The sequence below is a fragment of the Pholcus phalangioides genome, unplaced genomic scaffold (genome assembly GCF_987345545.1).
Source record: "Pholcus phalangioides strain wild (caught in Gottingen) unplaced genomic scaffold, Ppha-v1.0 ptg000003l_1, whole genome shotgun sequence".
Taxonomy (NCBI): domain Eukaryota; kingdom Metazoa; phylum Arthropoda; class Arachnida; order Araneae; family Pholcidae; genus Pholcus; species Pholcus phalangioides.
The window spans coordinates 26,188,955-26,207,002 of NW_028301596.1; the positions used below are offsets into that span (position 1 = coordinate 26,188,955).

Here is an 18,048-nt window from a genome sequence, read left to right on the forward strand (position 1 = left end):
TCTCAGTTCATCACAGGAGTGCCCTTTGTCCCTTGCGACCCATATCTCAAGACTATAGGTGCTGGCGACCCATCTAGCAGGAGCCCGAAGCGTTTGTGTCATACCTGGGGAACCCTTTGCTCATATTTCGGCAGTGCGACCCTTTTACAAACCCCATTGACTCATGTTCATATCGCGACCCATCCCTTGATAATCCCTGATTGTAAGTAGAACCCTGCGACCCTTTCCGAAGTTCCTGCTAAAGAAGTTTAAGGTCTCAGTTCATCACAGAAGTGCCCTTTGTCTGTCGCGACCCATCTAGCAGGAGCCCGAAGCGTTTGACTCATACCTGGGGAACCCTTTGCTCATATTTCGGCAGTGCGACCCTTTTACAAACGCCATTGACTCATGTTCATATCGCGACCCATCCCTTGATGGTCCCTGCATGTAAGTAGAACCCTGCGACCCTTGACGAAGTTCCTGCTAATGAAGTTTAAGGTCTCAGTTCATCACAGGAGTGCCCTTTGTCCCTTGCGACCCATATCTCAAGACTATAGGTGCTGGCGACCCATCTAGCAGGAGCCCGAAGCGTTTGACTCATACCTGGGGAACCCTTTGCTCATATTTCGGCAGTGCGACCCTTTTACAAACCCCATTGACATGTTCATATCGCGACCCATCCCTTGATGGTCCCTGAATGTAAGTAGAACCCTGCGACCCTCTCCGAAGTGCCTGCTAAAGAAGTTTAAGGTCTCAGTTCATCACAGAAGTGCCCTTTGTCTTTCGCGACCCATCTAGCAGGAGCCCGAACCGTTTGACTCATACCTGGGGAACCCTTTCCTCATATTTCAGCAGTGCGACCCTTTTACAAACCCCATTGACTCATGTTCATATCGCGACTTATCCCTTGATGGTCCCTGAATGTAAGTAGAACCTTGCGACCCTTTCCGAAGTTCCTGCTAAAGAAGTTTAAGGTCTCAGTTCATCACAGAAGTGCCCTTTGTCCCTTGCGACCCATATCTCAAGACTATAGGTGCTGGCGACCCATCTAGCAGGAGCCCGAAGCGTTTGAGTCATACCTGGGGAACCCTTTGCTCATATTTCGGCAGTGCGACCCTTTTACGAACCCCATCGACTCATGTTCATATCGCGACCCATCCCTTGATGGTCCCTGAATGTAAGTAGAACCCTGCGACCCTCTCCGAAGTGCCTGCTAAAGAAGTTTAAGGTCTCAGTTCATCACAGAAGTGCCCTTTGTCTTTCGCGACCCATCTAGCAGAAGCCCGAAGCGTTTGACTCATACCTGGGGAACCCTTTGCTCATATTTCGGCAGTGCGCCCTTTTACAAACCCCATTGACTCATGTTCATATCGCGACTTATCCCTTGATGGTCCCTGAATGTAAGTAGAACCTTGCGACCCTTGACGAAGTTCCTGCTAAAGAAGTTTAAGGTCTCAGTTCATCACAGAAGTGCCCTTTGTCTGTCGCGACCCATCTAGCAGGAGCCCGAAGCGTTTGACTCATACCTGGGGAACCCTTTGCTCATATTTCGGCAGTGCGACCCTTTTACAAACGCCATTGACTCATGTTCATATCGCGACCCATCCCTTGATGGTCCCTGCATGTAAGTAGAACCCTGCGACCCTTGACGAAGTTCCTGCTAATGAAGTTTAAGGTCTCAGTTCATCACAGGAGTGCCCTTTGCCCCTTGCGACCCATATCTCAATACTATAGGTGCTGGCGACCCATCTAGCAGGAGCCCGAAGCGTTTGACTCATACCTGGGGAACCCTTTGCTCATATTTCGGCAGTGCGACCCTCTTACGAACCCCATCGACTCATGTTCATATCGCGACCCATCCCTTGATGGTCCCTGAATGTAAGTAGAACCCTGCGACCCTCTCCGAAGTGCCTGCTAAAGAAGTTTAAGGTCTCAGTTCATCACAGAAGTGCCCTTTGTCTTTCGCGACCCATCTAGCAGAAGCCCGAAGCGTTTGACTCATACCTGGGGAACCCTTTGCTCATATTTCGGCAGTGCGACCCTCTTACGAACCCCATCGACTCATGTTCATATCGCGACCCATCCCTTGATGGTCCCTGAATGTAAGTAGAACCCTGCGACCCTCTCCGAAGTGCCTGCTAAAGAAGTTTAAGGTCTCAGTTCATCACAGGAGTGCCCTTTGCCCCTTGCGACCCATATCTCAAGACTATAGGTGCTGGCGACCCATCTAGCAGGAGCCCGAAGCGTTTGACTCATACCTGGGGAACCCTTTGCTCATATTTCGGCAGTGCGACCCTTTTACAAACCCCATTGACATGTTCATATCGCGACCCATCCCTTGATGGTCCCTGAATGTAAGTAGAACCCTGCGACCCTCTCCGAAGTGCCTGCTAAAGAAGTTTAAGGTCTCAGTTCATCACAGAAGTGCCCTTTGTCTTTCGCGACCCATCTAGCAGGAGCCCGAACCGTTTGACTCATACCTGGGGAACCCTTTCCTCATATTTCAGCAGTGCGACCCTTTTACAAACCCCATTGACTCATGTTCATATCGCGACTTATCCCTTGATGGTCCCTGAATGTAAGTAGAACCTTGCGACCCTTTCCGAAGTTCCTGCTAAAGAAGTTTAAGGTCTCAGTTCATCACAGAAGTGCCCTTTGTCCCTTGCGACCCATATCTCAAGACTATAGGTGCTGGCGACCCATCTAGCAGGAGCCCGAAGCGTTTGAGTCATACCTGGGGAACCCTTTGCTCATATTTCGGCAGTGCGACCCTTTTACGAACCCCATCGACTCATGTTCATATCGCGACCCATCCCTTGATGGTCCCTGAATGTAAGTAGAACCCTGCGACCCTCTCCGAAGTGCCTGCTAAAGAAGTTTAAGGTCTCAGTTCATCACAGAAGTGCCCTTTGTCTTTCGCGACCCATCTAGCAGAAGCCCGAAGCGTTTGACTCATACCTGGGGAACCCTTTGCTCATATTTCGGCAGTGCGCCCTTTTACAAACCCCATTGACTCATGTTCATATCGCGACTTATCCCTTGATGGTCCCTGAATGTAAGTAGAACCTTGCGACCCTTGACGAAGTTCCTGCTAAAGAAGTTTAAGGTCTCAGTTCATCACAGAAGTGCCCTTTGTCTGTCGCGACCCATCTAGCAGGAGCCCGAAGCGTTTGACTCATACCTGGGGAACCCTTTGCTCATATTTCGGCAGTGCGACCCTTTTACAAACGCCATTGACTCATGTTCATATCGCGACCCATCCCTTGATGGTCCCTGCATGTAAGTAGAACCCTGCGACCCTTGACGAAGTTCCTGCTAATGAAGTTTAAGGTCTCAGTTCATCACAGGAGTGCCCTTTGCCCCTTGCGACCCATATCTCAATACTATAGGTGCTGGCGACCCATCTAGCAGGAGCCCGAAGCGTTTGACTCATACCTGGGGAACCCTTTGCTCATATTTCGGCAGTGCGACCCTCTTACGAACCCCATCGACTCATGTTCATATCGCGACCCATCCCTTGATGGTCCCTGAATGTAAGTAGAACCCTGCGACCCTCTCCGAAGTGCCTGCTAAAGAAGTTTAAGGTCTCAGTTCATCACAGGAGTGCCCTTTGCCCCTTGCGACCCATATCTCAATACTATAGGTGCTGGCGACCCATCTAGCAGGAGCCCGAAGCGTTTGACTCATACCTGGGGAACCCTTTGCTCATATTTCGGCAGTGCGCCCTTTTACAAACCCCATTGACTCATGTTCATATCGCGACTTATCCCTTGATGGTCCCTGAATGTAAGTAGAACCTTGCGACCCTTGACGAAGTTCCTGCTAAAGAAGTCTAAGGTCTCAGTTTATCACAGAAGTGCCCTTTGTCTTTCGCGACCCATCTAGCAGGAGCCCGAAGCGTTTGAGTCATACCTGGGGAACCCTTTGCTCATATTTCGGCAGTGCGACCCTCTTACGAACCCCATCGACTCATGTTCATATCGCGACCCATCCCTTGATGGTCCCTGAATGTAAGTAGAACCCTGCGACCCTCTCCGAAGTGCCTGCTAAAGAAGTTTAAGGTCTCAGTTCATCACAGAAGTGCCCTTTGTCTTTCGCGACCCATCTAGCAGAAGCCCGAAGCGTTTGACTCATACCTGGGGAACCCTTTGCTCATATTTCGGCAGTGCGACCCTCTTACGAACCCCATCGACTCATGTTCATATCGCGACCCATCCCTTGATGGTCCCTGAATGTAAGTAGAACCCTGCGACCCTCTCCGAAGTGCCTGCTAAAGAAGTTTAAGGTCTCAGTTCATCACAGGAGTGCCCTTTGCCCCTTGCGACCCATATCTCAATACTATAGGTGCTGGCGACCCATCTAGCAGGAGCCCGAAGCGTTTGACTCATACCTGGGGAACCCTTTGCTCATATTTCGGCAGTGCGCCCTTTTACAAACCCCATTGACTCATGTTCATATCGCGACCTATCCCTTGATGGTCCCTGCATGTAAGTAGAACTCTGCGACCCTTTCCAAAGTTCCTGCTAAAGAAGTTTAAGGTCTCAGTTCATCACAGAAGTGCCCTTTGTCTGTCGCGACCCATCTAGCAGGAGCCCGAAGCGTTTGACTCATACCTGGAGAACCCTTTGCTCATATTTCGGCAGTGCGACCCTTTTACAAACCCCATTGACTCATGTTCATATCGCGACCCATCCCTTGATGGTCCCTGAATGTAAGTAGAACCCTGCGACCCTCTCCGAAGTGCCTGCTAAAGAAGTTTAAGGTCTCAGTTCATCACAGAAGTGCCCTTTGTCTTTCGCGACCCATCTAGCAGGAGCCCGAACCGTTTGGATACCTGGGGAAGTAGAACCCTGCGACCCTCTCCGAAGTGCCTGCTAAAGAAGTTTAAGGTCTCAGTTCATCACAGGAGTGCCCTTTGCCCCTTGCGACCCATATCTCAATACTATAGGTGCTGGCGACCCATCTAGCAGGAGCCCGAAGCGTTTGACTCATACCTGGGGAACCCTTTGCTCATATTTCGGCAGTGCGCCCTTTTACAAACCCCATTGACTCATGTTCATATCGCGACTTATCCCTTGATGGTCCCTGAATGTAAGTAGAACCTTGCGACCCTTGACGAAGTTCCTGCTAAAGAAGTCTAAGGTCTCAGTTTATCACAGAAGTGCCCTTTGTCTTTCGCGACCCATCTAGCAGGAGCCCGAAGCGTTTGAGTCATACCTGGGGAACCCTTTGCTCATATTTCGGCAGTGCGACCCTCTTACGAACCCCATCGACTCATGTTCATATCGCGACCCATCCCTTGATGGTCCCTGAATGTAAGTAGAACCCTGCGACCCTCTCCGAAGTGCCTGCTAAAGAAGTTTAAGGTCTCAGTTCATCACAGAAGTGCCCTTTGTCTTTCGCGACCCATCTAGCAGAAGCCCGAAGCGTTTGACTCATACCTGGGGAACCCTTTGCTCATATTTGGGCAGTGCGACCCTTTTACAAACCCCATTGACTCATGTTCATATCGCGACCCATCCCTTGATGGTCCCTGAATGTAAGTAGAACCCTGCGACCCTCTCCGAAGTGCCTGCTAAAGAAGTTTAAGGTCTCAGTTCATCACAGAAGTGCCCTTTGTCTTTCGCGACCCATCTAGCAGAAGCCCGAAGCGTTTGACTCATACCTGGGGAACCCTTTGCTCATATTTCGGCAGTGCGACCCTCTTACGAACCCCATCGACTCATGTTCATATCGCGACCCATCCCTTGATGGTCCCTGAATGTAAGTAGAACCCTGCGACCCTCTCCGAAGTGCCTGCTAAAGAAGTTTAAGGTCTCAGTTCATCACAGGAGTGCCCTTTGCCCCTTGCGACCCATATCTCAATACTATAGGTGCTGGCGACCCATCTAGCAGGAGCCCGAAGCGTTTGACTCATACCTGGGGAACCCTTTGCTCATATTTCGGCAGTGCGCCCTTTTACAAACCCCATTGACTCATGTTCATATCGCGACCTATCCCTTGATGGTCCCTGCATGTAAGTAGAACTCTGCGACCCTTTCCAAAGTTCCTGCTAAAGAAGTTTAAGGTCTCAGTTCATCACAGAAGTGCCCTTTGTCTGTCGCGACCCATCTAGCAGGAGCCCGAAGCGTTTGACTCATACCTGGAGAACCCTTTGCTCATATTTCGGCAGTGCGACCCTTTTACAAACCCCATTGACTCATGTTCATATCGCGACCCATCCCTTGATGGTCCCTGAATGTAAGTAGAACCCTGCGACCCTCTCCGAAGTGCCTGCTAAAGAAGTTTAAGGTCTCAGTTCATCACAGAAGTGCCCTTTGTCTTTCGCGACCCATCTAGCAGGAGCCCGAACCGTTTGGATACCTGGGGAAGTAGAACCCTGCGACCCTCTCCGAAGTGCCTGCTAAAGAAGTTTAAGGTCTCAGTTCATCACAGGAGTGCCCTTTGCCCCTTGCGACCCATATCTCAATACTATAGGTGCTGGCGACCCATCTAGCAGGAGCCCGAAGCGTTTGACTCATACCTGGGGAACCCTTTGCTCATATTTCGGCAGTGCGCCCTTTTACAAACCCCATTGACTCATGTTCATATCGCGACTTATCCCTTGATGGTCCCTGAATGTAAGTAGAACCTTGCGACCCTTGACGAAGTTCCTGCTAAAGAAGTCTAAGGTCTCAGTTTATCACAGAAGTGTCCTTTGTCTTTCGCGACCCATCTAGCAGGAGCCCGAAGCGTTTGAGTCATACCTGGGGAACCCTTTGCTCATATTTCGGCAGTGCGACCCTCTTACGAACCCCATCGACTCATGTTCATATCGCGACCCATCCCTTGATGGTCCCTGAATGTAAGTAGAACCCTGCGACCCTCTCCGAAGTGCCTGCTAAAGAAGTTTAAGGTCTCAGTTCATCACAGAAGTGCCCTTTGTCTTTCGCGACCCATCTAGCAGAAGCCCGAAGCGTTTGACTCATACCTGGGGAACCCTTTGCTCATATTTGGGCAGTGCGACCCTTTTACAAACCCCATTGACTCATGTTCATATCGCGACCCATCCCTTGATGGTCCCTGAATGTAAGTAGAACCCTGCGACCCTCTCCGAAGTGCCTGCTAAAGAAGTTTAAGGTCTCAGTTCATCACAGGAGTGCCCTTTGACAAGCTGTTTGCTGTACAAGCCATTGTGTTGGTAATGAAACATTTTTTTTCGTTTAGGAAAGGTGGGACTTGTTGTTTCCCTGTCGTCAATTTGATGACATCTGCCCGTGTCAAATACATAATTAAGTCTTGAGTAGGTGGCCAGGAAACTTTTAAATTTGATTAATTCATTTACATAATTTAGGTACATGTATCTCGGATAGGGTAAAAGGCCTCTTCTAATTTGTAAAACTCGATATCTGTCAAATCAGTTGCAGTTCTCTATTGTTGTCTATAATTTCCACAACACCAGAAGTGTAAATAACTTTTGCAATGAGTGTGCTAAGTTTTCTGGCCAACGTTTTCTATACAAGCTCTTGTGTTGGTAATGAATCAACATATATTTGTGGTCTCATTCATTGACACCGGGGATCCATCCCCGGTGTCGTGGATTGCATAATCAACAATTCTTATATATATAGATATGTCACATCAATTTGGAGTTTTACGAGTTAGAGCATCCAGAGACATTACGAGTTCTCGAGTTTTCTGGCGTACTCTTCTCACTCTTATTCCTAAACGTACGGTACAGAAAATTCGATCTGTTTAATGCGACACAAAGAAGTTTCGTTTGTGTGAGTACCGTAATTGCCATCAAAAGATATCTAAATTATTTCAATTAATTAAATTATTATAATTTATGTAATTTAAAGATTCAAAACGTTGAACGTCCCACAAACTTTTTTATCTTCATCGAGTAGCAAACAATTACATAACGCCGGGCTACTCTATTTACGCTTTCTTGACCCAGCGTTATTGTAATTGTTCTTTCATTGTTTTTTATTGTTTGAGTACCTCGTACATTGACGTTTTGTTTGCTACTCGATGAAGATAAAAATGGTTGTGTTCAACGTTGAATCTTTTTAATTTAATTAATTGAAATAATTTAGATAGACGTATCTTTTGATGGCAATTATGGTACATAAACGAAACTTCTTTCTGTCGGATTAAACAAATCGAATTTCCTGTACCGTACGTTTAGGAATACGAGTGTTCCAGAAAAACTCGTAATGTCTCTGCATGCTCTAACTCGTAATGTCTCTGTATGCTCTAACTCGTAAAACTCCAAATTCAAATGACTGATACGATGTATATAAGAATTGTTGTTTACGCAATCCACGGATGTACAAGCAAATGAATGAGACCACAAATATATGTTGATTCATTACCAACACAAGTGCTTGAAAACGTCGGCCAGAAAACTTTCCACACTCATCACACGTATTTACTTACGCTCCTGGTGTTGTGGATAGTATAGACAACAATAGAGAACTGCAACTAATTTGACAGATATTTATATCGAGTTTTACAAATTAGAAGAGGCCTTTTACCCTATCCGAGCTACCTGTACCTAAATTATTTAAATAAATCAAATTTGAAAGTTTCGTGGCCTTAGTAATTACTCAAGACGTAATTAGTTGCTAGACTTACGAAGTTGCTATGAATTTCAGTGACACCAGTGAATCAAGGGGCAAGTTCACGGGCAAATGTCATCAAATTCACGACAGGGAAAGAACAAGTCTCACCTTTCCTAGGCGAAAAAAAATGTATAGCGTTCAGCAGAAAAGAGAAGGCGTACAGCCTGGACTGGAATTTTGCTCAAGAAGGATTTTCCGTCCAGTAAGAGTGTGCCTTTCCCAAGACACGACAGTATTAATTCGGAATTAATTAAGTATTAATATCCAAAGCTACTCACCATGACAAAAACTGTGGGGGAACCTCATGCATCTTACATTTCTTCATGATCATAACGTTTAGGAATGGTGAGACTTGTGTCCCCGTCCTAGGGTGGAATTTGATGACATCTGCGTTTAAATAATTTAGTGAATTATTTGAACGGTCTGTCTCATACGTCAGAACGTCTAGGAACGGTGGGACATTCTCGTCGTGAATTTGAGGACATCTGTCGCTGACTATCAAATAAATTAGTAAAATTTATGGTTTCAAAGGGTGTCACTCAAATTTATAGCAATTCTTGTTGGATGACAATAACGTGCAACCGAACTTGTTTGTCTCGGATTAACGGCTAATTCACCACAATGTTAATTCATTACCCATACAAATGTTGTCTTGGTTTGTTGACACAAAATGCCTTCGCAGCGATGCCCTCCCTTACCTCCCAAGAAGTTCCGGTTGTTTGAGGTTATTTTTCATCGAAGATTGCTATGAATTTGAGTGACAAACACCGGATGAATTCACTAAATTATTTCAACCTAGATTATGAAGAAATGTAAGATGTATGAGCCATGAGGTTCCCCCCACAGTTTTTGGCAGCACTAGTTAGTAGCTTTGGATATCTTTCCGAATTAATACTGTCGTGTTTTGGGAAAGGCACACTCCTACTGGAAGGAAAATGTCTCTTCGGGATACTGTTGTAGTATTCCAGTTCTGGCTGTATGTCTTCTCTTTTCTGCTGAACGCTATACATTTTTCTTCGCCTATGAAAGGTGGGACTTGCTGTTTCCCTGTCGTGAATTTGATGACATCTGCCCGTGTCAAGTACATAATTTAGTGAACTTGTCCTTTGATTTTCAATGACTCAAATTCATAGCAACTTCGTAAGTCTAGCAACTGATTAAGTCTTGAGTAGGTGGCCAGGAAACTTTCAAATTTGATTAATTTAATTCATTTACATAAATCTTTACATGTATCTCGGATAGGGTAAAAGGCCTCTTCTAATTTCCAAAACTCGATACTGTCAAGTCAGTTGCAGTTGTCTGTAATTTCCACAACACCAGAAGTGTAAATATGTTTCGCAATGAGTGTGCTAAGTTTTCTGACCGACGGTTTGTATCTTGTGTTGGTAATCAATCAGCATATATTTGTGGTCTCATTCATGTGCTTGCATTGGGATCCATTGTTACCATCCCTGGTATTGTGGATTGCATAATCAACAATTCTATATATATAGATATGTCACATCAATTTTTTATTTCACTCTTATTTCTAAACGAAACAGTACAGAAAATTCGATCTGTTTAATCCGACACAAAGAAGTTTCGTTTGTGTGAGTACCGTAATTGCCATCAGAAGATACGTGTATCTAAATTATTTCAATTAATTAAATTATTATAATTTATGTATTTTAAAGATTCAAAACGTTGAACGTCCCACAAACTTTTTTATCTTCATCGAGTAGCTACTGTATTTACGCGTTCTTGGCCCAGCGTTATTGTATTTGTTCTTTCATTGTTTCATTTCTCTTTGTTTGAGGATGTTTTCTTGTATTGCGGAATATCATCAGATCGGTCAGCGTTTTTATAAAAACAATCGTTTTGCTATGTTATCAACTGGTGCTTTTAATTTTCGATGGGATTCGAAGTATAGAAGCAAATTCATTCGTTCATAACAGAGAAAGTAGACAAATATTGCTTAGGAGTGAGAGGAGATGAGCATTCATCTACAGAAAGATAATTATTTTACTGATTTTTTTGTTTTACTCTGATGATATATGGGGGGGGGGGGGATATATATAAATGCAAATGAGCGAAAGGTGAAAATTTAATCGTATTCTCTAGCATTAAAAATATCTACATATTCTATTGAATATATGTATTGAATTAATAAGAATTTATTCTGTTTCGCAGTTGGACTACGTTGGAAGAACAGTATTATCGGCACCTGCAGTGGGTATAAATGAACTACATGGCAAAGACATAGAGCGTATCATGCAAACATCATTCGAACAGAATTTAAAGATTTCAAGTAAATATCGGGGATCAAGATAACTGATGTGAATGTAACAATTACCTTGATAAAGTGTTTGTGATGTAACAAACATTAACTTGAATAAATTTCACAAATGCATTTCTGAGTTTTTTGAATTGAATGAATTGTTATACATTACGTGTATACATTATAACCTGCTCACATTCAAAAATATGTTTTGATATATGTTGTGAAAGATATACACGACTTACAAAGGCTGTACCTTAATTTTATTAAAAATAACTGTTACAAGATACTCAAATCTCTATCGTAGATTTGCAGATACTTGGAATCTAACCAAGCAATCTGATTTCAACACACACATGCGAAGTAATTTATTTAAATAAATTATATAAAATCGTAGTCTTAGTTTCTAAAGAAATTGTCTTTTCATTCATTTAGTTCTTTTACCATCATCCAAAAGGGCAGTGATTATTTTGGTTTATTATGTCTGAAGGTAAAAAAATTGTAGTTAAAAAATTTAAAATATAATAAATTTTCCTCCAGCCATCTTAAATGGTCCAGCAATATGAAAGTACTTTTTTGTACAATTTACAAAGTAATACAAAGAAAGTACAATTTTGTTTAATTAAAAGATCAAAACGTTTGTTTAGGAAAATATAATAAGCAGAATATCTCTCGTAAGGATTATATTTAGCTTGTATATGTTTTTGTTTGCTTCAATTACAATAAATATTAATTGACTGGAGGCTTTGAAAGACCTGAAAAAAAGTTCTGTCGTCGAATTTAAGTTTTTAACTTAAAATTCGACGCAAAGATATAAAATGCAACGGGAGTGTAAGTTGTATATATGTTGTATATTATATATCAAAGCAGCGCTGTGTCTGTTCGAATCGTCAATTCACAATTAACTTAGTGAGGAAAAAATAAATTTCGAAAGTTTCATAAGTTAGTTAAAAATTAATACTATTGTACTACACTGTTCTATTCACATTAACTACAATTCAATTATTCTACAATTATAATACAGTAATAGGGATCGTAACCTGGCTCGCTTCCTAGGTCACTCTTTTGGTAGACCTGGCTCGCTGGAGTGTAAGCGAATTCTGGGCACTAAGAGTTTAACAATTTTTGTTAAAAAAAGATTAATGCAGCATTCAATCTATAAAAATCACGTTCTGGAGCAAGAACTCCTTTTAATCATAATTATACACTCACTGTTTTTATGCGATGGATAGGGACCGCATAAAAAAAATCACACGCAAAAGAATTAAAAAATGTTTTTTTAATTTAGTCTCACGTAGAGTAAGTCTCACGTAACCTTTTTAATCATGACATGATAAACTGACATGATGTTGCTAAGCAGGTTTTGGGATCTGATTTAGAAAATACACACTTTAAATATTTTATTTGCATATGTACCTATTTTATACACACTCTTCAAAATGTATAAAATCGTTATCTTTCGTATTCTGACAATACACGACTTTGTGTGTGGTAAACTAGTTCAAAATCACTTTTTTTAGAGTTATCTGTTTCAGTTACGTAATAGTCGGTAATCAGTTTTTGCGAGACTGTTGTTTCCCTAAACGCTTGTATATGTCTCAAGAGCCAGATATACAACATTGAAGCTCCATTTGGAATTTTAAAGTTTCTTCTAGAATTTGCATAGATTAAATAGATTAAATTGATAGATAAATTTTATCTGCTGTCATATAATCGCGTTGTGCTTGCCCATCAGTAACAGTGTATTACGTAAATTACACCAATCTCTCACCCATAATCCTTTGAAATAATTCTGTCACACTGAGGTGTTCAATTTGAGTCAAAGCAGAAATAAATAATCTATCCGAGGAGAAAACGAAAGTGGTGACAATGGTGGGAAACGATTCTGGACACAATCGATGCACAATGCGTTATCAGGGACAAGATAGCTATATCAATCGAGATAGCTATAATATATAGGACATGTTTACCTAGTATGTTTCGCGATTGAAAATATTCATCTTCTCTTCGGTTGTATCTACATCGAAAATTTTGAATAATATTTTTGATGATTTATTAATTAATTATTAATGTGAAGCTTTTTGCTTCACTGACTTTTCAAAGAAATTCTCTTGTTTTCTTTATCAAAGAAATTCCATTATTGCGACATTCAATAAAAGGTTTTACCGGAGTAAATTCATACTGTGATTAACTAACAAAAAAAAAAAAAAAAGATAGAGATTCTATATATATACACTATTTCTACTTAAAAGGTTGTTAATTCAGACACGGTTCTTATTTTCTAAAATATATTCTCATATATTCTCATTATTTTCAAAATAAATTATGACAATTATCTAGTGACAACAATAAATAGTGACACATTAATCACAATAAATTCATGTGAAAAATCAGTGAAGCAAATCAGAAGTTCTCACCAAACCTTTTGCAATCTGATTTAGAATCAAAAATTTTTAATGAACTGAATTACTTTAGCGTAATTAAGTACATTAAGCATACAATTTGATAAACTATGTAGTGTTAATTATTCATGTGAAAAATCAGTGAAACAAAGATCTGCAACTTCGCTAGAAGGAATTCAATGATTGCGTTATGTGCGACAATAAATGTCACACTCAAACTAAATAATTCACTCAAACCTGTTTTTGTGCGATGGATAAAAGATGCATAAAAAAACACATTAAAGACTAGGTATAAAAATGTTTTTCGCATTGAATTTGAAAAATATTTTTTTTCTGCGGTGGATAAGGACCGCATGAAAAAGTCAGTAGTTAATGACTCAAAATTTTAAGGAATAACTAGAAATTGCTTTTTTGAACAAAATCAAGACACGAGCTTCTCACCAAACCTTTTGCAATCTGATTTAGAACCAAAAATTTTTAATGAACTGAATTACTTTAGCGTACAATTAAGTTGTAGACATACAATTTGATAAACTATGTAGTGTTAATTATTCATGTGAAAAATCAGTGAAGTAAAGAATAACAAAGATCTGCAACTCCGCTAGAAGGAATTCAATGATTGCGTTATGTGCGACAATAAATGTCACACTCAAACTAAATAATTCACTCAAACCTGTTTTTGTGCGATGGATAAAAGCCGCATAAAAAAAACACATTAAAGACTAGGTATAAAAATGTTTTTCGCATTGAATTTGAAAAATATTTTTTTTCTGCGGTGGATAAGGACCGCATGAAAAAGTCAGTAGTTAATGACTCAAAATTTTAAGAAATAACTAAAAATTGCTTTTTTGAACGAAATCAAGACACGAGCTTCTCACCAAACCTTTTGCAATCTGATTTAGAACTGATTATTAGAACTGAAAATTTTTAATGAACTGAATTACTTTAGCGTACAATTAAGTTGTAGGCATACAATTTGATAAACTATGTAGTGTTAATTATTCATGTGAAAAATCAGTGAAGCAAAGAATAACAAAGATCTGCAACTCCGCTAGAAGGAATTCAATGATTGCGTTATGTGCGACAATAAATGTCACACTCAAACTAAATAATACACTCAAACTAAATAATACACTCAAACTAAATAATTCACTCAAACTAAATAATTCACTCAAACCTGTTTTTGTGCGATGGATAAAAGATGCATAAAAAAACACATTAAAGACTAGGTATAAAAATGTTTTTCGCATTCAATTTGAAAAATATTTTTTTTCTGCGGTGGATAAGGACCGCATGAAAAAGTCAGTAGTTAATGACTCAAAATTTTAAGGAATAACTAGAAATTGCTTTTTTGAACAAAATCAAGACACGAGCTTCTCACCAAACCTTTTGCAATCTGATTTAGAACCAAAAATTTTTAATGAACTGAATTACTTTAGCGTACAATTAAGTTGTAGACATACAATTTGATAAACTATGTAGTGTTAATTATTCATGTGAAAAATCAGTGAAGTAAAGAATAACAAAGATCTGCAACTCCGCTAGAAGGAATTCAATGATTGCGTTATGTGCGACAATAAATGTCACACTCAAACTAAATAATTCACTCAAACCTGTTTTTGTGCGATGGATAAAAGCCGCATAAAAAAAACACATTAAAGACTAGGTATAAAAATGTTTTTCGCATTGAATTTGAAAAATATTTTTTTTCTGCGGTGGATAAGGACCGCATGAAAAAGTCAGTAGTTAATGACTCAAAATTTTAAGAAATAACTAAAAATTGCTTTTTTGAACGAAATCAAGACACGAGCTTCTCACCAAACCTTTTGCAATCTGATTTAGAACTGATTATTAGAACTGAAAATTTTTAATGAACTGAATTACTTTAGCGTACAATTAAGTTGTAGGCATACAATTTGATAAACTATGTAGTGTTAATTATTCATGTGAAAAATCAGTGAAGCAAAGAATAACAAAGATCTGCAACTCCGCTAGAAGGAATTCAATGATTGCGTTATGTGCGACAATAAATGTCACACTCAAACTAAATAATACACTCAAACTAAATAATACACTCAAACTAAATAATTCACTCAAACTAAATAATTCACTCAAACTAAATAATTCACTCAAACCTGTTTTTGTGCGATGGATAAAAGATGCATAAAAAAACACATTAAAGACTATGTATAAAAATGTTTCTGCGGTGGATAAGGACCGCATGAAAAAGTCAGTAGTTAATGACTCAAAATTTTAAGAAATAACTAAAAATTGCTTTTTTGAACGAAATCAAGACACGAGCTTCTCACCAAACCTTTTGCAATCTGATTTAGAACTGATTATTAGAACTGAAAATTTTTAATGAACTGAATTACTTTAGCGTACAATTAAGTTGTAGGCATACAATTTGATAAACTATGTAGTGTTAATTATTCATGTGAAAAATCAGTGAAGCAAAGAATAACAAAGATCTGCAACTCCGCTAGAAGGAATTCAATGATTGCGTTATGTGCGACAATAAATGTCACACTCAAACTAAATAATTCACTCAAACCTGTTTTTGTGCGATGGATAAAAGATGCATAAAAAAACACATTAAAGACTAGGTATAAAAATGTTTTTCGCATTGAATTTGAAAAATATTTTTTTTCTGCGGTGGATAAGGACCGCATGAAAAAGTCAGTAGTTAATGACTCAAAATTTTAAGGAATAACTAGAAATTGCTTTTTTGAACAAAATCAAGACACGAGCTTCTCACCAAACCTTTTGCAATCTGATTTAGAACCAAAAATTTTTAATGAACTGAATTACTTTAGCGTACAATTAAGTTGTAGACATACAATTTGATAAACTATGTAGTGTTAATTATTCACGTGAAAAATCAGTGAAGCAAAGAATAACAAAGATCTGCAACTCCGCTAGAAGGAATTCAATGATTGCGTTATGTGCGACAATAAATGTCACAATCAAACTAAATAATACACTCAAACTAAATAATACCCTCAAACTAAATAATACACTCAAACTAAATAATTCACTCAAACCTGTTTTTGTGCGATGGATAAAAGCCGCATAAAAAAAACACATTAAAGACTAGGTATAAAAATGTTTTTCGCATTGAATTTGAAAAATATTTTTTTTCTGCGGTGGATAAGGACCGCATGAAAAAGTCAGTAGTTAATGACTCAAAATTTCAAGAAATAACTAAAAATTGCTTTTTTGAACGAAATCGAGACACGAGCTTCTCACCAAACCTTTTGCAATCTGATTTAGAACTGATTATTAGAACTGAAAATTTTTAATGAACTGAATTACTTTAGCGTACAATTAAGTTATAGGCATACAATTTGATAAACTATGTAGTGTTAATTCATGTGAAAAATCAGTGAAGCAAAGAATAACAAAGATCTGCAACTCCGCTAGAAGGAATTCAATGATTGCGTTATGTGCGACAATAAATGTCACACTCAAACTAAATAATACACTCAAACTAAATAATACACTCAAACTAAATAATACACTCAAACTAAATAATTCACTCAAACTAAATAATTCACTCAAACCTGTTTTTGTGCGATGGATAAAAGATGCATAAAAAAACACATAGGTATAAAAATGTTTTTCGCATTCAATTTGAAAAATATTTTTTTTCTGCGGTGGATAAGGACCGCATGAAAAAGTCAGTAGTTAATGACTCAAAATTTTAAGAAATAACTAGAAATTGCTTTTTTGAACAAAATCAAGACACGAGCTTCTCACCAAACCTTTTGCAATCTGATTTAGAACCAAAAATTTTTAATGAACTGAATTACTTTAGCGTACAATTAAGTTGTAGACATACAATTTGATAAACTATGTAGTGTTAATTATTCATGTGAAAAATCAGTGAAGTAGAGAATAACAAAGATCTGCAACTCCGCTAGAAGGAATTCAATGATTGCGTTATGTGCGACAATAAATGTCACACTCAAACTAAATAATACACTCAAACCTGTTTTTGTGCGATGGATAAAAGATGCATAAAAAAACACATTAAAGACTAGGTATAAAAATGTTTTTCGCATTGAATTTGAAAAATATTTTTTTTCTGCGGTGGATAAGGACCGCATGAAAAAGTCAGTAGTTAATGACTCAAAATTTTAAGAAATAACTAGAAATTGCTTTTTTGAACAAAATCAAGACACGAGCTTCTCACCAAACCTTTTGCAATCTGATTTAGAACCAAAAATTTTTAATGAACTGAATTACTTTAGCGTACAATTAAGTTGTAGACATACAATTTGATAAACTATGTAGTGTTAATTATTCATGTGAAAAATCAGTGAAGTAGAGAATAACAAAGATCTGCAACTCCGCTAGAAGGAATTCAATGATTGCGTTATGTGCGACAATAAATGTCACACTCAAACTAAATAATACACTCAAACCTGTTTTTGTGCGATGGATAAAAGATGCATAAAAAAACACATTAAAGACTAGGTATAAAAATGTTTTTCGCATTGAATTTGAAAAATATTTTTTTTCTGCGGTGGATAAGGACCGCATGAAAAAGTCAGTAGTTAATGACTCAAAATTTTAAGAAATAACTAGAAATTGCTTTTTTGAACAAAATCAAGACACGAGCTTCTCACCAAACCTTTTGCAATCTGATTTAGAACCAAAAATTTTTAATGAACTGAATTACTTTAGCGTACAATTAAGTTGTAGACATACAATTTGATAAACTATGTAGTGTTAATTATTCATGTGAAAAATCAGTGAAGCAGAGAATAACAAAGATCTGCAACTCCGCTAGAAGGAATTC

General features: G+C 39.2%; 1 protein-coding gene across 3 annotated transcripts in view; it reads left to right on the forward strand.

Annotated features, from left to right (window-relative positions):
- The window catches only part of LOC149088343 (2-oxoadipate dehydrogenase complex component E1), an 846,788-nt gene extending 835,814 nt beyond the window's left edge, over nt 1-10,974 (forward strand). For all 3 annotated transcript variants that reach the window (XM_089247246.1, XM_089247241.1, XM_089247249.1), the window contains one exon: nt 10,755-10,974. In XM_089247246.1, the coding sequence (XP_089103372.1) occupies nt 10,755-10,895 (141 nt within the window). In that variant the 3' untranslated portion in view covers nt 10,896-10,974. The remainder of the gene's footprint in view (nt 1-10,754) is intronic.
- The last annotated feature ends 7,074 nt before the right edge of the window (nt 10,975-18,048 follow it).